This window comes from Rhinolophus hipposideros, assembly GCF_964194185.1.
Source record: "Rhinolophus hipposideros genome assembly, chromosome: 12".
Lineage (NCBI taxonomy): Eukaryota > Metazoa > Chordata > Mammalia > Chiroptera > Rhinolophidae > Rhinolophus > Rhinolophus hipposideros.
This window is the reverse complement of record NC_138058.1, coordinates 31,667,858-31,692,668: the sequence shown is the minus strand read 5'-3', so window position 1 is coordinate 31,692,668 and position 24,811 is coordinate 31,667,858. Positions and strand designations below refer to the sequence as shown.

General features: G+C 34.5%; 1 protein-coding gene across 14 annotated transcripts in view; it reads left to right on the top strand.

The window, feature by feature from the left end:
* AFTPH (aftiphilin) overlaps positions 1-24,811 on the top strand; it is a 63,059-nt gene that overhangs the window by 19,793 nt on the left and 18,455 nt on the right. For 6 of the 14 annotated variants that reach the window (XM_081069659.1, XM_081069655.1, XM_081069657.1 and 3 more), the window contains 5 exons: positions 2,867-2,910; positions 6,290-8,244; positions 19,347-19,498; positions 21,375-21,501; positions 21,921-21,977. In XM_081069659.1, coding sequence (XP_080925785.1) covers positions 6,322-8,244; positions 19,347-19,498; positions 21,375-21,501; positions 21,921-21,977 — 2,259 coding nt within the window. In that variant the 5' untranslated portion in view covers positions 2,867-2,910; positions 6,290-6,321. The remainder of the gene's footprint in view (positions 1-2,866; positions 2,911-6,289; positions 8,245-19,346; positions 19,499-21,374; positions 21,502-21,920; positions 21,978-24,811) is intronic. The other 8 variants (XM_081069650.1, XM_081069654.1, XM_081069653.1 and 5 more) reach the window with 3 other exon arrangements.

The following is a 24,811-nucleotide window of genomic DNA, read 5'->3' as shown; positions in this document are numbered from 1 at the left end:
ATTAAATTAACTCATCTATCCCCTTTTCTTTTTCCTGTTAAGTAGGAATAGCTATTTAAAATCCACATTTTCTATGTGGAAAAAAAAGTAGATTTGTCTAAGTCAAACTTAATAGGTAAATTCAGTATATATATATATATATATATATATATGTACTTCAATTAACAAATTTTACTGAATTGGCCTGGATACCAAAGAATTTTCTAGCAAGTTTCAGGCCTCCTCCACACTGGCTGTTTGGCATTTTTGGCTGAAACTTGGAAGTGGCAGTCTTAGGTTTCTGAAGGGTGAATTGGGCCAGTGCCAAGACCTACTGAAAGGGAATGTGAGCCCAAGTTCTTCCCGTCAGTAGGTGATACAGTTTTGAGAAATATGGAAATGTTCGTAGTCCTGTAGGTTAATAGAGCCTGTTGCATCCAGAAGGAGAAAAAGAGAGGGTATCTTCCTAAGGTGTGACAGGGAGAAACACTTCTCCCTGTGTCGTTGGTTAGGTCATAAAGTTCCTGATTCAGATCTTTATATTTGCCATGACATCAGGTTTGAAATAGGCCTAAAACCAATAAAATATTTTATTTTTCAAACAATGAAAAGTTTTAGAAAAAGCAATAGGTTAACCATGAACAGATTCTACTAAAAACAAACACCACAGATGGTTCTTCAGAAATAGTGTTATGGGAATGCAAAATGATCCAGCACTCTGGAAAATGGTTTGGCAGTTGTTTTACAAAACTAAACAGGCACCTACCATAGGACCCAGTAAACCCATTTTGGGGCATTTAACCCAGAAAAACAAGAACTGTACATACAAAAACCTGTACATAAATGTTCTTAGCATCTTTATTATATATACTAGTTTAATATACTATTAGTATACATATTGTTAATGTACTATACAGAGGGTGCCAAAAAAATGTATACACATTTTAAGGAAGGGAAAAACTGTATGAAAATTGTAATAATATATACTAATAACAAAAGATGAATACAAATCACATGTATACATATTTTTGGCATTGTGGTATATACTATTCATAATAATAAAATACTGGAAACATCTGTATATCTTTTAATTGGTGAATGGTTGAACAAACTGGTATATCTGTACAGTGGAATACTACTCAACAATAAAAATAATTGACCTATTGATACATACAACAATCAAATGGACTTTGAGGGCATTATACTGAGTGAAGAAAATTAACCTCAAAATGTTACATACTGTATGATTCTATTTACATAACACTCTTAAAATGACAAAACTGTGGGGATGGAGAACATATCAGGTTACCCAGGAACAATGAAGGGGCAGGGGGCAAAGGGCCCTTCTCAATCCTGATGGTGGTGGTAGTTACACAGATCTGTACATGAGATAAATTGAACAGAACCACACACAAACACAAATGAATACAAGTTGTTGTTTTTTTAATGATGAAAACTGAATGTCCGTAGTCTAATAGTAATATACCAATAAGGTCAATTTACAGTTTTGCTGCCGTGTTTCCCCCAAATAAGACCTAGCTGGACAATCAGCTCTAATGCGTCTTTTGGAGCAAAAATTAATACAAGACCCGGTATTACATTATGTTATATTATATTATACCTGTTCTTATTTTACTGTAAGACCCGGTATTGTAGTAAAATAAGACAGGGTCTTATATTAATTTTTGCTCCAAAAGACATATTAGAGCTAATTGTCCTGCTAGGTCTTATTTTCGGGGAAACACAGTATTGTACTAGAGCTATATAAGATGTCTCCATTAGGGGGAGCTGGGTGAAGGGTGCACAGATCTGTTTTTGCAACTTTCTGTTGGTCTATTAGTATTTCAAAATTGAAAATTAAAAAAAATAAGGTATGTTGTATACCCATGTTTACAGCAGCATTATTCACGATAGCCAAAAGGTAGAAGCAACCCAACTATCCATCAATAGATAATAGTTTGTATACATACGATGGAATAACATTCAACCTTAAAAAGGGTGAAATTCTGACACATGCTACAACATTTATGAACCTTGAGGACGTTATGCTAAGTGAAATAAGCCAGTCATCAAAGGATAGATACTATATGATTCCACTTACATGAAGTACCTAGAATAGTCAAATTCAGAGAAAAAGCAGAATGGTAGTTGCAGGAGCTGGTGGGGTTGAGGGCAGTTATTGGAAGATTAAAAAAAAGTTCTAGAGATGGATGGTTATAATGATTGAACAACAATGTGAATGTACATAATGCCTCTGAACTGTACACTTAAACATGGTTAAAATGTTAAACTTCATGTTATGTATATTTTGCCACAATTAAAAAAAAATAAGGTGTTGTTATTGTGAAAGTAACATGTTTATTGTAAAACATGCATATTTAAATGCAAATAAATTTCCTTGAATGTTTTTAATTTGCTTCATTTTGAAATAGTCACAAACATAAAAAGTTTCAAGTTCAATACAAACAAGATTTTTTCTGGAACAATTTGAGACTTACCAACCCAATGCTCCATCTCTCCCAAAGATTTTAGTGTGTGTTTCCTACAACCGAGGACATTTCTCTTATATAACCATGATACTACCATCAAAATCAAGAAATTAGCATCAGTACATTGCTGCTAGCTGATCCTTAGACTGTATTCAAGTTTCATAATCGTCCCAATTAAGACCTTTATAGAGAAGGAAGGCAGTTGAGAATCAAGTGCTGCATTTACTTGCCATGTCTCTTTAGTCATTTTCAATCTGGAACAGCTCTTCAGCTTTTCCTTAACTTTAATGACACTGATGCTTTTGAAGATTACAGGCCCCATTGTTTTGTAGACTGTCTCAATTTGAGTTGGTCTGCAGCTTCATCATGACTCAATACTCGTTATGTATTTTTGGCAGGATAGTCCAGAAGTGATCCTGTGTTCTCATTGCACCTTTATCAGGTGAGGCATGATTTCGATATTCCCATGCTAATGATGTTCACTTCGATCACTTGATTAAGTGTCAGGCTTCACCACTATAAAGTTACCCATTTTCCCTTTGTAATTAAGTATGTTGTGGGGAGGTATGCAATATCCTGTTCCTCATCTAACTTTCAGCTTATTCACTTACATGTTTGTTTGTATCTGTGAGGACTGATAGTTTATTATTTTATTCAGCGGGTTATAATCAGTTATTATCTTTATTTTGATGCTCAAGGTGTGCATGGTTTAACCACTTGGAGCTGGCTTTTGTGTCCTTTTGATGTGTTCCCCTAATTATGAATGCTTTTAATTTTTTTAAAAAAATCATGATATTAATGGTTGCATAGTATGCTATTGCATTATAAGGATATAGCATAATTTAAGTAATCCCTTTGGAGCATTTTGTTTTACTTTTTTTTTTTTTTTAAAGTTTGTATAGTATAAACAGATTGCCTTCTGGAAGCTTTACAGCAGTTTACACACTTACCAGCAGTATGTGTGTGCAAGTGTCCATTTCTCCACTCTCATTAACAATCAGAATATTTTCTGAAAATAGGAACTTCATAATTACAGGGAAGCTGTTAGAGGTCAAATTACCTTACACACTAAACTTTACAAGGGGTTATCAGGACAAGGGAAGAAAATAGGGTTCATATGTATCTTTTACTGTTTTTTTCCCTTTTCTCTTTAAATCGGCAGCAGAAAAGAAGGTATCTAAAAACTAAAGCAGTTATTTCCTTCTTTATTATGCTGATTTCATAAAAAAGACAATTTAACATAGATATATTACAATGGGGTTTCTTACTTTTCTCCTGACTTGCTCATTTCTTTCAAGTAACTCTCAGCAACTGACCAGTCATTGACCTCAAAGATCCTTTTCAAAATTCTGAAGCCATTCTCTACTAACCAGCTATATAACCTTTGGCAAAGTTGATCACTAGTAGGCCCCATTTTCCTTATCTCTAAATTAATATGGTTTCTAAGGTACCTTCTCCCTAAAACTGGAAGATCTTATGAAGTTTTATTCTGAGAATTGGAAGAAAGGGATTAGCTTGCAAAACTGGTAGAATTTTGTAGTAAACAATTTCTTCATGTGTCTAATTTGGCAGTTATGACTTGCAGGAGATATCAATTCATTGTTTTGGGGCTGATTTTATTCTAGGACTTTGGTTGTTAATCCTCCCTTTGCTTTTAATGCTAGTCTATCTTTTGGCACTTTTGACTGTTTAGTACAGAGGAACAGAATAACCCGACGTAGATTCCATTTAAGAATTAAATGTATATAAAAAAGAAGATATGATAAACTAATAGGTATGGGAAAGATTATTCTATAAGTGAGATTATGATCCTTGCTTGGCTATTTAAGAAAAAAATTTTTACTTAGACCCTTATTTTAGATCATACACTAAAGTAAGTTCTAGTATTAAAAATTAAATGTTAAAAAACTGCTCTAAAAAAAAGAAAACTGAATACTGTTAAACCGTAGTCTTATATAATAGCAAAATAATGAAGAAAATTACTAAAGAAATGATCAGTTGATTTGACCCCTTGAAAATTAATTTGGGAAAACAGCTTGGCCATGTCTTATAGAGTTAAAGATACACTTACCATGTGATGCAGCATTCCCACTCCTGGGTATTTATGTAGAGAAATAAAAACTCATGTTCACATAAAACCTATATGTACATAAATGTTCATAGCATTTATTTGTAATTGTAAAATCCAGAAAACAACCCAAGTGTCCTACATGGAGTACATGGAGAAACAAACTGTGGTACATCTATACAATGGAACGCTACTTAGCAGTAAAAAGGAATGAACTATTGATACACACAACAACATTCTAGGGTATGAAGCTGACTGAAAGGAACCAACGTCAAAGGTTTCATATTGTGTGGTTCCATTTATAGAACAGTCTTGAAGGAGCAAAGTTATAATGATGGAGACTATATCAGTGGTTGCCAAGAGTTAGGGTTTAGGGGAGGATATAACTATTAATAATAAGGAGTAACACAAGGGAGTTGCTTTATGTTGATGAATATTATTGAACTGTTTTTGCGACAGTTCTTACCCCAATTGTGATGATTATTCAAATATAATCTACTCGTGATAAAAATTCATAGAACTACACCACACACACACGCACACACACACAACAAACCTGGTGAAATTTAAACAAGTCCTGTAGCAGAGTTATTAGTGTTGTACTTACTGATGTCAGTTTCCTGGTTTGATCGTATGCTATTATTTACAATATTATTATGTGGAATATACATGATAACTCTTTTTGCAACTTCCTGTGAGTCCTAAATGATTTCAAAATTGAGTGTTATAAAAAAAATTAAACAGTGGTACATTCAGACAGTGGAATATTGTTCCATGCTAAAAAGAAATGAGCTATCAATCCATGAAAAGACATAGGGGAACCTTAGATGCATATTACTAAGTGAAAGAAGCCAACCCAAACAGCTACTTCCATACTGTAAGATTCCAATTACATGACCTTCTGGAAAAGGCAAAACTACAGACATAGTGAAAAGGTCAGTGGCTGCCAGGGACAGGCGAGAGGGAGGGATGAATCAGTGGAACATGGAAGATGTTTCGGGCAGTGAAATTGCTCTATGATACTGCAGTGGTGGATACATGTCACTATACATTCGTCCAAGCCCATAGATTGTTCAACACCAAGAGCGATCCTAATGTAAACTGTGAACTTGGGGTAATAATGGTTCATGAATTGTAACCAATATACCACTCTGGTGGAAGGTGTTCATAGCAGAGGAGTCTATGGCATGGGGTATATGGGAATTCTTTGTACCTTCTGCTATATTGCTGTGAATGTAAAACTGCTCTAAAATAGAAAGTCTATTAAAACAAAAACAAAATCAAGTTGGGTCAGAAATAAACATTGAAAAGCAAAGTGAAGAAAATATTTGTAGTGATTATTAGAGATAAAATTTTCATATCTTTTATTTGTAAAGAACTCATGCAAATCGGTAAGGCAAGCCCTGAGTCCCCAGTGAACTGGAAAGAGAGCTTAAGAGAACAAGCAAGTGCCCCAAAAGAGAATTTTGTAAATGGACTTTTGTAAGTGTTTATTGGAAATTTTCTGGAATCCCCAAATTTAGTAATGGACTACCCATGCCCTTGGAAACATACAAGTACACTAGAAGAGAGAAATTTTTTTTGGCATATTATGATAGCTATGAAAAGTAATCTCACCTACGAGAAAAATAGTTCAAAAGATACAAAACAGAGGACTGTGAATTTGCATTGTTTTGAAGTAGCTTAGAGAATTTTGAAACATCTTGTTATATGTAATTTGTCTCATCCAAAAAAAAACCCTTTTTTTTTTCAGGTGTAAATTAATTATTTGAGAGCAACTGAAGAATGGAGCCAGACATCATTCGAATGTACTCTTCATCCCCACCACCTCTAGACAACGGAGCCGAGGATGAGGATGACGATGAATTTGGGGAATTTGGTGGGTTTTCAGAAGTTAGCCCTTCTGGTGTAGGGTTTGTTGATTTTGATACACCAGATTATACTCGTCCCAAGGAAGAGTTTGTACCTTCAAACCATTTTATGCCAATTCATGATTTCTCGGAAAATGTAGATAGCCTTACAAGCTTTAAATCCATTAAAAATGGTAATGATAAGGATATCACTGCTGAACTTTCTTCTGTGAAAGGACAGTCTAATGTTTTACTCTCTACCACCAGCAAAGAAATCACTTCATCTAAAACTTTAGATACTTCCATTGACGGTGTAGAAAGTCCAGGAGACTTAAAGAAAGGAGTGGAGCAGAAGCAGAATGTTGGAACACCTGAAACTTCCTCGCCAGGAGATTTTAGAACTGATCTGAATGTTGTTCCTCAGAACAAGCAGTTAGAGAGCTGCAATGGTGAAAAGCCTCCTTGTCTGGAGATTCTAACAAATGGGTTTGCAGTATTGGAAACTGTAAATCCTCAGGGAACAGATGATCTGGGCACTGTAGCTGATGCAAAGGGAAGAAAGCCTCTCAGCACTCATAGTACTGAGTATAATTTAGACTGTGCACATAGTCCTGCTGAGGAATTTGCAGATTTTGCCACATTTTCCAAAAAGGAAAGGACACAACTAGAAGAAATAGGATGTGCAGTTTTAAATGATAGAGAAGCATTAAGCATTCAGGAAAATAATAAAATCAATAGAGTCAATGAACTGAATTCCGTAAAAGAAGCATCTTTGGGTAGAAGCTTTGATGATAAAGGGGACACTGATGGAGAGGATCCGGTTTGCATTTCAGAAACAAGCATGAAGGAGAGGAACAGAGGTTTCAGTACCGAAAAGCAAGACCTTCCAACATTGCAACAGGATGAATTTTTAAATTCAGGTGTGCAGTCAACAGCTTGGAGTTTGGCAGACTCAGCTGATAAGTCACAAGCCGGTAGGAAAGAACAATGTAAAACCGAGGGAAAACTTGATTTATTTACAACGAAATGTGCTGACGTATGTACGGATGCTACTAAAACTCTTGATGCTGATGATGCAATTAGTTCTTCCAAAGAAGAAAGAAAGTTTACTGATTCCCAAAGCCCCAGTGTTGATCCTACAGAAGAAAATGTTTTGGATGATTCTATAAGTATGAAAAATGCCGGTAGTAGTAATGACTTTATGACTTGCAACGATACCAATGAGGATGATTTTGGTGACTTTGGCACAGCCAGTGGCACAACTCCACCTTTTGTTACTGGTACTCAAGAGTCAATGAGCGATGTCACTTTTGAAGAGTCCTCAGAGCACTTTCCACATTTTAGTGAACCAGGTGATGACTTTGGAGAATTTGGGGATACGAATGCTGTTTCTTGCCAAGAGGAGATTACATTTACCGAGTCAGACCAAAAACAGACTTCTGATAGTTTATCAGAGGAATGTAAGTTGGCAAGGAAGTCTACAGGCACTGAGCCTGTTTCAAAACTGACAGCTGGGCAAGAAGGTGAGTTTGGAGATTTTGATTCTGTGCCAAATAGTCAAGATGACTGCAGTGCTTTTCAAGACTCTGATGATTTTGCAGACTTCAGTTCAGCTGGTCCCAGTCAAGTTGTAGATTGGAATGCTTTTGAAGATGGGCAGAAAGATAGTTGCTCTTGGGCTGCTTTTGGAGACCAGCAGGCTACTGAATCTCATCATCGAAAGGAAGCCTGGCAGTCACATAGGACAGATGAAAAGACTGATACTCCGGGAACCCCCAAAACACACAGTGTCCCTTTAGCAACTTCCAAAGGAGCAGTTGCTGGTGGCCATTTACAGGAAACAGCCACTTCCGTTCAGGTATTTACTGATTTACTCCATTTTATATGATATTGTAATTGCTGTGGAGGCTTCTAATTTAGGTTTTCAAAAAATATTTTCAAATTGGGTACCTGTTAAAGGAGTCTCTTTATGATACGTAATGCTTACCTGATTTGCAGATTAGTTACATTTTTCACAACCCTTTGGTAAACCTTAAACAGACAATCCTATAGTAATGCTTGGTAAGATTTTTCCTTATCTCATTGAGATTTTTAGTGTTTACAGAAATTCATCAACTTAGTTTTTTAATGAGTATAAATATCGCTTATGTAAAAACTCATTAATTAGCCTATTAAGTATTCCAGTGAGTCCTTCAGTTTTTACCTTTACAGTGATTTTAAAAGGTTAAACTGAGATTTAGAAGACTTCTCTTTACGCTTCAGAAAATAATGTCTCTTAATTCTGTCTTTAAAGACCTAGGAAATTGAAGTACAGTTTTGACTGCAGGAGAGAGCCATCAGAATTTGAAACCTCAGCCTGTGCTGAAGGCTATAGGGAATTAAAGGATAGAAAAGAATTTGGAAAAAAACAGATTTGGACCTCATAACTTAACAGCTTCTAAAAGACCTGTGATGAGGGTGTGAGATGGATGAAGGTTTAGACCTAGAACAAGAAACAGCCATGGGTTGACTTATTGTGGTTGTATTTATTGGCTTATAATTTCTTTCAAGTGCACATTTATGGTTACTCTTCTTAGGGGTAGGTATGTCAAGGAGAATATTTTTAAACCTCCCATGCCCTGTACTGTATCCTTTTCTGGTCGAAACTCTTTCAGAGAAGATTTATTTTGACCTAAAATAAAATAGCCCCTACAAGTGATACCCAGGTTGTTCCCGAAGCCGGCATTGTACCCTGTGCTAAGTTTTACCTTTCCTCAACCCAAGGGTGTGGAAGAGAAACACTTGGAAATAACTGCTTTATACTGACAATTGATATGTGTAACACTTGGTCCACAGGCTTATTTTAAAGATACTGAGAATAAAATCAGAATCTACAATCCCTGCTTCTCTAGTTAGTAATCTTTTGCTGAGCAAATCATTTTTAATTAGAAATATTTCCAAAGTCTGAATGTAAATTGAAATGGTTATACATCATTGCCTTGATACCTTTGATACATTAAGATACTGTCGAAATTATGGTATTATCAGTTGGTGTGCATAGCTAATAACTTTTCATTTGACTTTGAGTGTCTGACTACCTTAATTTGTTAATTCAGTTATTACATGGTTTAGTTAATGTGTATTATATCTGATGAAAAATTTATTATTGAGGCAGAGCTTGCAATTTTAAACAAGGGGTGAGTGAATTAATTATAAAACACAAAGAAAGACTGTTGGTTTTGACCTACTCCTTTCCCTATTTAGTTTCATCTTACTAGAGTATAATGTGATACTGGTAGGAGATCTTTGATATATAGCCTTAGAATTTTTAACATCAGATAGTGAATTTTTAAAAATATGACCACTTAAAAAAAGGAATTTTTTGCATTATACAAGATGACTGAAGTTATTTATGTATAGCTCGATAACTGAGCATAGGAAGTAATAAAGTATATAGGCCTTACGGAATCTTACAGATTGGAGTTTGAATCTTGACTCAGCCACTTACAAGCTTTATGATTTTGGACAAGTTACTTCTGAGCTCATTTGTCTGTAAAAAGGACGTAATATCTACTTCAAATAAGTAAAATAAAATGACAAATTTTAAAATGAATGGGAAAAAGCTGAAAAATAAGAATTTTGTATTATGATTCCATTAAGAATAAAACCAAAACTGTATAGATATGACAAGATGCATTAATACAATTTGCTGAGGTTTGTTTGGCTCAGTCCTTAGGCTTTAATTTTGGCTGAATGGGTTGTGTAAAATGAGCAGAACTTGGAGGTGGATATTGGAAAGGAGAAGCTGCTGGAAGGGCTGGAAGAGAAGTTTGGAAGAAAGTTGAGTTAGGGAAATGGTAAGCCTGCTGAGTGAGTAACCGCGTAGTTGAAAGTGGCTTTCATTCTCATCCAGCTATTGTGAAAGAGGCGAGTGGCCTGCAGTTCCTTCCTTTTCCCAAATCTTCTGGAAAAGTGCATTAATCTAATCCTATAGATGAGATTTATTAATTTAAAAAAAATGTTTCTACTAGTTGCTACAAAGTTGGGGACAGCACAGAAATCCTCACATAATTAATGACAGTAAATTTTAGGTTTTTAATGGTAAAATTTTAAACGATCTATTCCTGTTCAGTCTTACCTGGGTGCAACAACTGCCCTGAACGGAGCGCTTGCTGTCAAGTGGCTTCGTGCAGATTCTGCTTTAACAGGGTGTTGTGAGAGGCTGACCACTGAGAACCGTTAATTCAGTTACACAAACATGGGGAAGGAGTCTTTGTTATTTGAAGTCAGACAATTGGTGTAGGTCATTTGCAGTTTCTTTGACTTTTTGGTATGTGACATTGCCCAGGTCCCTATTTTTTAGTGCTAGTCTTTTTACAACCTACCAAAAGGATATCTTAACATTTTAATAAAATATATCTTCCTTGGGTCAAGAGACAATCAGTTATTGCAGCATTATTGTAATAATTTGTTACTTAAGTAGGGAAAAATCAATCAAGAAGAAGAAATCTTTCAAACTAATAAAATGGTCTTAGTCAAACTGATTCTCAGCTGTGGGTGCAGCAAGCCTCATCGCATTCAATCCTTGGTGTATGGCACACATCATGGCACACACCGTCAAATGGGCATGGCACACATGACCATTTATTTAGAAATATTCTTCCTCTACAGTGAATAGTTTTTTCTGAGAACCCAGAGTTCAGTATATTTCATTGTCTTGTTAACATTCTTATAAATTGTAAGAGAAAAGTATTGGTATCCCTGTTGTGTACGAATTGGAAAGAGGTCCAAACTGGGCTTCACTTTTTGGGCTAAGATTTAAAACCAAAAAAAATGACAACAAAAAACGAAATCCTCCTTACTTTCAAAGCAGTCCTTTTCCCCAAAAGACCATTATGTATATTGTTTTAACAATTTTCTGCCTTTTTTTTTTAACCTGTTAATGTTCCAGAAAGAAACCTTGATTGAAACAGCCAAGATGCCTTTTTCTTAGATGTATAGTAAAGGAGATAATGTCATAAGCACTTCATTTAACTTGGAGCTTTTGTAAAATTTGAAAAATACTGCTCTGGATATTATTAGAGAATTTAGGTAATTAGTGAGTAATCTTTTTTATATTAATTGGCTGTAGAAGAGGAAGCTGTGAATCATTTTTTCTTATTAGTCATCTAATTGATAATGCTACTGGGAAAATGTTTTAAATGAAGATTTGTTTTGAGAGCTTTAAAAATTAAGAGTATCACAAAAAAGAGAATCACTAATACTTTGGGTTATATTATTTTGAGATTAAGCTATTATTTTGTTCACCAGAAAACCAGCACCCTCAAATTGAGTGTGACTTATTCTATATTTTCACCTTTGTTTATTTAACCATCTGCCTAAGGTTTATGCAAGTTTTCCTTTCTGTGGGTGAACATTTAAACTTATGACAAGCAGAAGTAAGCAACAAAATAAAGAAATTAAGTGGTCAAAAGATACAAATTTTCAAATTATAAAATAAATGAGTCCTGGGATGTTATGTACGGCGTGGTGACTCTAGTTAATAACACTGTATTATATACTTGAAAGTTGCTAGGAGAGTAGATCTTAAAAATTCTCATCACAAGACAAATTTGTAACTGTGTGGTGATGGATGTTAACTAGATTTATTGTGGTGATCATTTTGCAATATGTACATATATTGAATCGTTGTATACCTGAAACTAACGTAAAGTTATCTGTCAATTATATCTCAATTTTTTTTATAAAGAAAGAAATTAAGATTTTGGCCTTATATCTCTTTGCCTACTTGAAGTATTTCGATAACAATTCCTTTTGTTACTTTTCCCTCAGAAAACTTGAAATTCTGGGCTTTCATTCCAAAGTAGATAGAAATACTTTATTAGATTTATCCAGAAATTGTGCAGAAGGGCCAAAGCATCTTTTTAGAGCATGGTAAATATTACAGTTGGTTACTGTTATATAGCTTGAAATTGAGGATTGATAAGTGTACAATTGTAGTTTGTACTTGATATCTTACTTAATATTTAATGGTGGTGAGGCATAAGGTATCCGCTTAAATGGAAGAATAAATTACCCAGTGGATTTTATGTTTCTTTTAAACTTCCACTTAGAGCAAGACCCAATGCTATCAATATTAAAGCTATTGACAATAATCAACTTCTGTTCCTAAGGAAGAAAGGAAAACTAACTAGAAATATGTTGAAGAAATTCTAGGAATTACCTTAAATACAAGATACTTTAAAGAAGATATGCATTTGAGTGGCATATGAACCAGAGTCTAAGACTCTAAGTGCTGGTCTTACACTCCCCTATGGAAAACTGAATGAGACTCCAGAGAAACCAAACCAGGAGGATGACAGATGGATGGAATGGGGGTGAGGGAAGACTATAAGGAATTGGCATACCTGAGGCTGAGAAGTCCCAAGATCTGCACTCGCCAAGCTGTCTTTAGTGATTGGGTGAAACCCACTCATATTAAGACAATCTACTTATTCAGTCTACCAATTCAAATGTTAATCTCATCAGAAACTCCTTCACAGTCATACCCAAAATAATGTTTAATCAATTGTCTGGGCATCTTATGGCCCAGTCAAGTTGACACCTAAAATTAACCATCACAAGAGGCCATAACACCATATGTCTATATATAGCTTTCAAGGTTTTTGGAAAACTTGTACCTATTTGTGACTGAGACATACTAATTGGGAAGCTCTGCATTAAATAACATGATTTATTTGCACAAGTGGATAAAATGAAAATGGCTGTTTTTATACCTCAGGGCTTTCTTCCTTCGACCTCAGGTAGAGTTATGACAGGCACAATATGACACAACTGGGAATGAGTATAAATGAATTCATGATTCTTTGTGTCCCCATGGATGAATTAAACCATTGAGTAGTTAATCATTTTTGCTTTCCCAGAAATCCTATCTGGTTTGAAAAAAATAAAAATATAAAGACATTCAAGGTAGTAAGGACTCTGATAGGAAAACAAATGTTTTACATGAGAAATGCTATAAAAGCCAGTGTACCTGTAGGGAGTAATAGAGCCAGGGTCACATAGAACTTTTGTGAGCTGCTTCCCCATAAAAGATATTTAAATTTTTATTTATCAAATTGGTATAAAGATGAGTATGTTAATATTAGATATTGAAACATTTTCATGAACCCCTAAAATTATTGCAGGCCCTACGCCCTGTGCCTACTGGGTAAGTTGGTCCTGGGTATAATATAGGGCTTAAAAGCAAGGCTCTGGAGTACCACTGGTAGGTTCCAGTTCATATTTTAGCACTAACTTGCAGTAGTTACTTCTCTGAACCTCAGATTTAAAGAATAATAAAAGTACTTACTTCGGAACTTATTATAAAGATAAAATTGTGCACGTGAAAGTGCTTGGCACAGTGTCTTTCTTGCACATAATACATGCTCAATAAATGTTAACTGTTACTAAATAATCTCAGAAACGAGATTGGAAAATGGTCTTCAGAAGTACAAGAAATAGTGTTGCCAGTTGAATTTTTTGGTGAATAGTGGAAAGTAATAGAGAGGTAATGAGAATTTACGTGGGAGTACTACTACTTCTGGCTGTGATACTCACCCATCGTACTATTTTAAGACCAAAGCTACTGCTTTGGACTAGTTTCCATTCTCAGAATAATTTTGACAGGTAGGAACTCTTCTGAGCATAAGTGCTATTCTGTGCAAGGAGCAAACCTCCTTTGGTTTCCTAGCACAGGACACAAATAGAGAAAATCAAAAGGGAGTCTGGCACCTGCCTTGAAGAATATTTGACTTCCAAGCCTACTTTTATCAGAACCTCCAGTTCTTAAAATGTTTAATAGCTAAATGTGCTGCTGTTTTCCAGGCTTAGAATTTGAGATGTGTACGAATTGAAGGATACGACTGATTTATAGAAACTGGTATTCAGCTATTCAATCACCAGTTTTCCTAATTCTAAATTCAAGGGAAAACTGCTGACTATTTTTCCTCTTTGACTTTGGAATCAAAGGCGTTTAAAATTCAAGTAATTGGTGTGAATATTATTTTATTTATTTACTCTTCTAACTTCAGTTAAATATTTACTGTGCTAAGTGTATATGCACTTATTTGTTACCTTCACATTAATTTAGAGTACAGCACTGACTTTTTAGTAAAAATTTACACATTTGCTTGGTTGAAACTATGAATTGTAGTGTCAGATGAAATAATTTTCTTTTTTTAAGTGTGGTCATCACCTCAGCAATTAACAGTTCAATGACTTATCTAATGGCTAGAAATGTTTGAAAGACCACTTTTTGGTTTGGTGAAAAGAAAGTAGGCTTTGGAGTTGGGCTTTGGATCAAATCCTTGCTATGTACCATACCAATATCACCCTGGTTAGTTACCTTTATCTCCTTGAGCCGTAGTTTCTTTATCTGTAACATGGGAACAAAAAATACTTAATCTTTCTGGGGTTTTTAAAGAAGATTTATCAAGTAATATATGTAGAGCGTCAAACATAGTACCTAGTACATAAAGGCATTCAACTATTACTATTTACACATGTTATAATTACACAAATATATCCAACCTGGGTACAAAAAATGATGTAGATGGCTTACAATAAGATTTGCTTTTGTAAATAGAACAAATATGCCCCCTGCAGTCTTAAATAAAATTAAAGTGCTTTAAAAAAAAATCTATTGCACGTTGATACAGTTAATATTCCTGTACCAACTATGTGTAGGAACCTCAGTACTGGAGATTAAAGATAAGGCATATAGACCCTGTCCTCAAAGCTCCTGTGATTTTTATAAATTGAACTTAGAACTGCTCTGATGACAACATAATGTAGAGGTTAAAAGCACAGACTCTGAAGCTGTGTACTTCCTAGGTGAGGATTCAGCTTCAGGTAGTGTTCGTGGCACCGTGGGCTAGTTATCTTAACTGCTTAGTGCTCCCTTCTTCTCATCTAGTAAATGGGGGTAATATTATTAATACTTCCCTCAGATGGTTCTTATGATGCTTATATGAACTAATATTTATTATAAAGCATCCTGGCATGTAGTAAGCACTATGTAAGTGTTGAATAAAAACCACAATGCACCATTACAGGCTTTTGCAGTTTTTAGCTGTGTTTCAGAGAAAATCTTTTGATCTTTTCCTGAAGTTAGGCCCTCACTTGCCTGGACTCGGTTATACTGATATTGTCTGCTTTATATAAGCTGCCTTACTTGCTTAGGGAAACAGAGCTCAGCCAGTCTGACTTTACCACTAATCCCAAACAACAAACGTAATCTTTTGGAATTTTACATCTAATATAAGTCCACATGTACTGTGACATGTTAATAAGCATTACTGTTCAAGGCACGTCTTTTCCTGAGTTAATCAGCCATAAGGAGTTAAAAAAATTAGGTAGTACTGTCATTTAATCAAAACCAGGAGGAGACTTCCTATTCTATATAGAAATAAGAAGTCATATAATCAGGGTAATATATATAAGGTTCATTTTTACTCATGCACACAGAATGAATCCAAGTTTAAATAATATTTCACATTGTTGACTCTGATTTTGATGCGATATTAATTATATTACAATCTGGTTTAAGGTTGTGCATATTAAACTGTCCTTTGCTCATAGTGTTGAGGAAAAATTGTATATATTTTAAAAGTTAAATTTATTTAACAATTTTTTAAAACAAACTCAAAACTTTTACGAGTATCACAGTTTTCAATTTCTTTTATCATTCTCAAATTTTATGCTTAAAATAACAATGATTTTTTAAATAATTTAATGTCTGATTATAATCTGTTTTGGAAAAATCTGTTTTCTTGAAAGAAACCTGTCTGCTTGGGCACCAGAAAAACTGTTCTTGTGGTAGGTTGTTTAATTTCGGTTCTGAGCATTATGTTATATTCTTGTACCTGTTTTATTTACCAAGTTATTTGGACTATATTCCATCACATTTTTTAACTTTTAACTTTATTGTACGTCTTGGGAAGTAAAGCACTCTTAAACACACCTAATGTGTGGTTTGCACACGTTGTGTTTCATAATATGATCAAGATTTAAGTCATAAATGCCAGTAGGTCAACCAAAAGGTTCACCAATTTCCAAAGTTTAAAATCCACAAGTAGTAGCAGTAACAGGTTTTATTTATATAAGCAGCTCTTAAAGATATTTTATAATTAGGTGCTTTTTTTCCCAACTTAAGAGGGTTTTGGAGATGATTTGGATTATTTAATTTCCTATTATGCTATGATAGAAATTGATAAATTGAGACAGGTTTTTTCATAATGATTTAGAATGCTAAATAGTGATAGAGAGACATCCTTCGAGAGATTTGAACCTAGTTTGACATTTGTATTCCCTAACAGGCCACTGTGTCTGTACGTATCACCTGTATGATAGTATAGCAGTGATAAAAGCACCCACATCTGGAGCACACAGTAGGTGCCGAATATTTAGCCCTCTCAGTTCCTCCTCCACTCTGTGAGGTAGGCCCTGCTCGTTTCCTGTTTACAAATCCAGAAACGGAGTCTCCGTCCCTGGAGTCCGCAGTCCTCTATTGTTCATTATAATTACATCAGCCATTTACTTACTGGAATTAACTACTGGTAAATGAAATGTAACGTTATTTATTACCATGAACAAGATAGTACGGTAGTAAGAAACTCCTTTTAGTGGCTGCCTTTTTACCATCAAACTGGTCTTGTGGATGGTTGGCAGTCGATATACTTTTAAAAGTAATATGTCAGAGAAAATTTAATTTTAATCAAAATCTCTATTAGTTCTGTTAGCTGCTTTCTTGTTGAGGAGTTCCTCCTTGTGGTGGGAGGTACTGTTCAGTTAGTGGACCCTGGTTATTTGAATCTTTATTTGTTATTTATTAGGTTGGTGCAAAAGTAATTGCGATTTAAAAGGTTAAAAAAAAAATGGCAAAAACCGCAATTACTTTTGCACCAACCTAATATTTATTGTTCTGCCTCAGGTTGGCAAACTATGGCTTGCAAGACAAATCTGTCCTGCTGCCTGTCTTAGTGAATGAAATTTCATTGGAACATACCCACACTTCTTTACGGATGGCCTACAAAGCCGAAAATATTTACTGTCTAGTCCTATGTAGAAAAAATTGTCTACTTCATTTAACAAAAGGTTTGAAGCCATTGAATGTAATACCTAATTCTAAAGACATATGGAACTTTCTTTTTAAATTTCTGTGTCATTTATATTCTTTATGAGAAAAGGTTGGGGAAGAAGTAAAAACTTGAGGTGATTAGGTTAATATAATGTTCTATTTCCACTAATTGAAGCATTTGCTCACTGGTGTGCCCTAAGACCTGGTAGTTATGTGTAATATTGCCCGTGTGATTGAATGTGTTTTAAGGTCATTTCTTTCTTCCTTTCATAAATACTAGTTCTATCCCATTAAAAGGATAACGAAGAGGATGCCAGATTCTGTTTTAACTTACAGAGAAATAAAATTTGGTCATATATGAGTTTTTGTTTACCTTCCCTGCCCAGGAGATGCCACCGCTCCTCAGGTTTCCAATTAGATGGTTATCTGATCCCTTTAAAAGTAATGCCTGCCCATTCCCTGTTGAAGTGCGTAAGTGTAGGTCCCCTTGACACACTCAAGTTTCACAAGCCTTGGGATCTTGAGTCTACTCTTTAGGTTTCATAATTGATACTGAGAACTTTTCTCATATCACACACATGACTATAATGAAGGTGCTAGAGTAACTTGTAGAGATAGCAGTAGAGCACCCTGAGACTAATTATGCAGTGTTAAGTTTTTTGCTCTGATACTACTTTCAAAAGAGAGATTTTAGTTTGGAAAATATTACATGTTTGTAAAAATTTTCCTTTTGTTTTTCATTTTCCTATTTCCTGACTATACTGAATAACAGAAATCAAGTGTTAACTTGTTTGTGTTACTTGGCGAGAAGTACCACTGTGGTGTGACGTTTTCTTATCCACTGGGTGTCATTTTAGAAGTACACTTATTCTCAGACAAGCTTTCACTTACAACAATTTGTATTCCAATTTGGTGTTTAAGTAGTAAATTGAGCTACTACTCAATTTTACATGTATCTGAAATACAGTTAGGAAAGGGGAAATAAATGTCATTTTCGGTTGCATATGTAGAATAAACCTAGTAGTATCTCCCCAAAAAGTAAATTAATCTAACAGGTTTTAATTAGTGAAAATACTCCAAAATGCCAGTGTTCTTGGTGAAAATACTCGGGAATATGCAGGCTTTGCTTGAAGGAAAGGCAGTGTTCTCGTAAAAAAAAATAAATGTATATATATGTATATATATGTATGTATATATACACATATACCATAGAAGAGTAGAGAAATGGAATTTCTAAGTAAAAATTGAGACATTCTTTTCTACTTTGGTTTGTTCTATTAGCAGCAGAGATATTTCTAAAAGGCTTTCAAAATTCAAATGTTTATACCCAGGAAAAAGGTTTGTTCAACCATAATAGCATAATATTTTTACAATCTTATTGTTCCTAAATCTAGAGTATGTGAATGGTAGTAAAAAGCATCCCAGTGTGGTGGAAAGAATATGAATGATGTCTGGTTTTGTTTTTGCTTTTGCTTTGGACAAATTATTCAAACTTTGAAATTGCTTTCTCACTTTACAGTTGGGTAATAATTTCTTCTTTGTAGAATTTTCTAATGAATTAAATAAAGTAAGTTTTGCAAAGTACCAGGTATGGTGCTTGGCTTGTAACTGTGTTTGTCACTACTGTATCACCATGATTATTTAATCATTTAAAACAGCTGTTCTATGAGTAGTTATGCTTCTTCACTTAGTGTTTCCTGTACCTGACTGGTGGTTTCCGTCTCATGGTAATGGACAGGGTGTGTGTGTGTGTGTGTGTGTGTATGTGTGTGTGTGTGTGTGTGTGTGTGTGTGTGATAAAATTATGACATTATTAAAATTAGAGAAATGAAAATAAACTTTTGGGGGGTGTTTTGATACAGACAGCTTTACTAAACCGCCTGGAGCGAATTTTCGAAGCGTGTTTTCCTTCCATATTTGTTCCTGATACTGAAGAGGAGGTTACTTCCCTGAAGCACTTGCTGGATACAAGCACCTTGCCAATAAAAACAAGAGAGGCCTTAGCTGAAAGTGGGTAAGTAGTAGACAGTTGTCAGATAGCATCTGTATGTGTTAGTTTCAACTGTTGTAATTTATAAGGTTATCTTAAAGCATTAAGGTTCTAAAACATTGTTGAAGTTTTAAAAATCATGTTGTGCTCAAAGACATTTTTTAAAAACCTGCTTCTCCATTTTTTAGCTTTTTTTTTGCGATTTCTAAGTCAGTATTCTAATCAATCTTACATACTGTTTTTTGGCTTCATAGTATAGTAAATGAAAATTTAGATTTTACATCTGCCATTCTCCTCCCTTTATCGTTCCACTATACTTATAGTTTTTCGTTAAATTTTTATTTGGTATTTTCATTATTATAATCATGTAAATAGCATTCACTGCTTGCTTAGCCACTGTTTCCTTTATGGTACAACTTTTTCCTGGCCTTAAGAATTGCCTCTCTTTTTCCAAGTCTTTCCCTAACATTAGCCTGTTATTACAATTTTACTTGTGATCAAACCTATCAGGCTGGCCATTCCATTTTTTCCTGGAGTCCTCCTCTTCCTATTCCAATCTGGAATGGATTCAGTCTAGGCCTCTTTAACACATGTTGTTTAGGGAATTTCCTTTCACTTACATCCCGTTTTGGTAGAGCACATCCTCTAATAGCCTTCTGAGAAAAAAAGGTACATAGGAGGTAAAATTTTATTTTATTCTATCCTCACATTTAATTTATAATTGAAGATCTTTTGTTGCTGTTGTTCCAAAACTTCACAATGAAATATCCTGATAAAAGTCTTTTTCCATTCATTGAACTGAACACTAGGTAGGACCTTTTAGTCTGGAGACTTCTGCTCTTCAGTGTTGGGCAGTTCTCTTGTATGGACAGTTACCTTCCCTCTGTTGTCTCTTTTATTTCTGGAACTCCTATTAATTGTTAGATTTTAGAGGATCTAGAGTGATTTTCTAATTTTAATTGCAGTGTTATTCCTGGACTCTTCTCTTGTGTTTCATTACTCTCCACCCCTGAGGCATTCTCTCCCTCTGCAGATCTCTCCTTTGTCCCTGTTTGTGACCTCGGTATTTGTAGCTAAAGGTCTTATGTATCTCTTAATTTCATTGAAGATGGAGATTGCTGTTTTTGCTTCTTGATTTTCATTTTGGGATGATGGCTAAGAAGAGAAGGGAACAAAAAGGGTTATGTTTTGGCAGCTTAAAACTGTTTAGATGTATTTTTTTTTAATTGCTAGATGTACAGATAGTTCATACTCTTAGACCCAGGAATCTCTCTCCAGTAGATTCATTCTAAGTAAATAACGCAATTCAACAACGACACATGCCATAAAATACAGGAAGATACTCTTGCCTTACTAACAATAGGAGCCAAACAGTAAAAACAACTTATTTAAAATTATAGGATTCTGGCTAAATAAATGATGGTGTATCAGTCTTACTAGAACATTACACAGCCATTGAAAAAGATACATATGTAGATGAGGAAATGCTTACATTCTGAAAAAAGAATACAAATTATATATTTGCTATAATTGCTCCTGTGTTTTTGTGCATCAAGACTCAAGGAGAAAACACAAATATTAAATGGCTGTAATAAGAAGGTGGAATGCTGGGTTGATTTTGTTTTTCCTCCTTTTAAATATTTTTGTTTTAATATTTAAAAAAATAATATAACAGCTAAATTTTTACTTGATTACTGGCATATTGTTTCAAACAAGTTTAACTTAGTTTTCTAATGACTCTAAACATTGGCTGTTGATTTCATTCAGATAATAGTGGTATACTATGTTAGTCTCAAGATTATTAGTAAAGTATAATATTTCACAGTCACCTTAAAAGTAGAATTCGTGGTGAAAGCTATTGAGTAACCCATTGTTGGTGGCTTCATCGTGACCTTTCCAGGGAACTGCTGGATGTGTGGACCGAGCTACAGGATATCCATGAAGCACATGGCTTGAGATATCAGTGGGGCGGTTCCCATAGCAACAAGAAGCTTTTGTGCTCCTTGGGAATAGACACCCGAAACATTGTGAGTTTGTTGGTACCTTGGAAAATCCTTTAATCAACCTATGGATGTTTTTTAATTCTGTTACACTTCTGTTCAAGCTGTGATAAACTAGTGCCTCAGAAAAATAAATATTAATTGGTTTCAATGTTTATGTATTTTGAATATGCCAACTTTTAAACATAAATCTATCTAAATTTTTCTCCAATCTGTATCTCCTGTTTTTAGAAAAAATTGTTTTAATGTTTTTTCTCAACTATAAAATGGAGGAATTGGATGAGGAGATCAAAGAGATAACCCTATATGGGCAGTTTGACAATTTTTTAAATTTGTCATTCACAATGCATATAACAAAGCATTGTAAGCGTATTTTGAAAAGTATTTCACTGTATGACAGATCATTCTCTAAATATATGTTCTTTCTCTCTAACACATATATGTAGCTCTTCACGGGCAATAAGAAGCAACCTGTTATAGTGCCCATGTATGCAGCAGGATTGGTAAGTACAGAATTATCTCTGTGTGTATTTATCATTGCTGCATTTATTCTGTGAAATCATTTTTACATAGAATAACATGGAAAGTGTATTTTAAGGGGCATTTAGTATGGGAACTTTAAAGGAATTAATATAATACCCTTTTTGATCTCATAAATCTCTTCAAGTCTTGATCTGAGGACATTTTTCTATACTCCGTTAGTTACAGACTGTTTTGTTTTAGATTGAAAATTATTTTTATCCTGGTAATATTAGTACTCATAACTCTTTGTAAAATGTACCTGTGGAGGTCTCTCTTTTTATTTATTTGTCTAAGTTTGCTTTTAAAATAAGGAAGCTGAAGTATCTGAAGTATCATTTGTTTTAATACAGTTGTGATCAATTTAAATAATGCAATATTGAAAGTACGGATATATATAAAAGCTTGGAAAGACCAAATTATAGTCAATGAAAATGAGCCAGGACCCATAATTGGTTCTCGGTTTTTCCATCAATGTTTTAAATGTGTTGAATTTTGTTTTTTTCAGATATGCCAGGTAGTCCAGGATAACTGAGGAATTTTCATTCTGTACCTTATCAAGATTCAGTCACATTTTAAAGTTTGATTTGTTTGTGGGGTTTTTTTGGTGTGTCTTTGAGTTATTGGTGAACAAAACTGTTCTATTGATTAAACTAAAATATTTTAAAATTCTTTCACCAATAACTGGAAAAATAAAGGGAAAATACTATGTTTAGGAAAGAAAGAAAAAAGTAACTAAGGAACCCTTGGTATGAGTTAAAATGTATAGCCCTTTATGTGCATGTGAAAATGAATTTGCTGTGGAACTTGACCTTTTTTTAATCTACAAACTTTCCATGAATAAGCTCTAATTACTGGTATTGAATTGGACCATTTTGCTTTGTTTTGTTTTTGTTTTGTGGAATTGGACAAAAACGTTTCTGTGCTTGAACTTTCTTATCAGTTTCTGCTCCTTTGTAAATGGTTAGCTTACATTTTCAAAACACTTTGATTATCCCTACACTCTTTTCTGTTATGGGTAAATATAATCCAGAACATTTCTTTAACTTTTTTGTTATTTGTATTTCTTCTTTTCTCAAGGAATAGCATTCTAGAGATTCTTGGTGTTATTGCCACATTCTAAATAGAAAGTATGAATTTTATTTATAGGAGCTTTCATTCAGCAGTAATCTGCTTAATGCTTATGTGTAGGCTTAGCACATCAGCCAGTTCTTGAAGTTTTATGAGGAATTAGACACTAATATTTATGCTTTATTTTGCTACCTTAATGATAATCTTTACTAGTGATAATTTTACCATTTGTATAACCTTTTAATACTAAAGTTGAGTTAGTGAATGCATCATCTCATCCATTTTAATGATGCCTTACATTTACAAACACACTCTTTTTCATATATGGCTGCAAATTTTATACCTAAATTTTTCCCATGGTTCTTTACACATAAGAGATTTTCAGTAGCTTTTGATCGCATCTGGAAGAATAGTACCTAAAATGATCATTTAAGTCACTGATTCTCAGACTTTAATGTGCATCAGAATTGTTTGGAAGACTTGTTAAAAGCAGAATGCTGGGCACCATCCCCAGAGTTTCTTATTCAGTGTGTCTGGGGTATGGCTCTAGAATTTGCACATCTGACAAGTTCTCAGGTGATGCAGAAAGTACTGATTGGGGACTACTTTGAGAAGCACTGTTTTAAGTGATAGTTCACATTAGAAAAGTTGGGTAAGAGTAGTAATTGTTCGCCAAATACATTGTCTCTTGCTTTAGGGCACACTAGAAAGCCTGTATAATGTATATGATACTGAGTTAGACCATGAATTTCTTTTTCAAGCTACTAGATGAAAATCTTTCACATGCACCATTGTTAAGAATTGAATCTGTGAATTGTGTTAGTTAGCTTATGCCCTATTTGGGAAGGGGGGTAGGGAATTCTCCTGAAAACTTGGTGTGTGTTTTTTTAGAAATTTACAGATTCAAACATTATTGACTTAATAGCGTTTTGGGTTTTTTTCCTCTCCATAAATGAAGGCTTTTATTTGGTCTGGTTGATAAATATTCAAGAGCTTCTCAAGTATTATTTTTAAATACGTAGAAGCTTGGCTTTTCTTCAGGCCATTAACCTGGATTGTTACCCATTATTAGTGTTTGGTAGAGTGTTGATGCAAAATGCTGATTTCTTTTTTTCTTCTTTGTTTCTATCCTCCCCATCCTGACTATCTTCCTTTCTGACTCAAAAAGTGCATTTGCAACACACCTAAGGGAACATATAGGATGGATGTTTTCCCATCCAAACTGGCTGTGTCTCTGCTTTGCCAGTCCAAAGAACTAAGTATAAAGGCTCTCTTCCTGTAGTGGAGCTAGGATCAAATACGAAATTCGCATTGAAGCATATAGATGTCATCACATTACACGGTGTGTTTTAAAATCAGCTCTTACTTCTCCAAACACCCCCGTGGTGAAATGTGTATGAAGGGTGCCCTTTCCTGCAGTTTCAATGTGTGAAGCATCATAAAAGTGTTGGATTCTTAGGGTCTGGATATAGTACGCTGTTGTGCTTGCCTCTTCCCCACTCTCGCCATCCCAACTTATGCTTTTGCTTTTGTGTGACATTGATAACTAGGCACTTTAAAACAAGTCTTCTGTAAAATACAAGGTATTACTTCAAAAAGTTTGGGTTCCAAAGGTATTACTGTGAAAACATTTTCCATTATAGTGCTATACAATTTTCTCTAAACAAAATTTAAGAATAGTTCTTTCTGTCCTTAGTTCTTTCCAAATGACCTGTTTTTTTCCTTTCGGCTTTCTGCTAGATTAAAT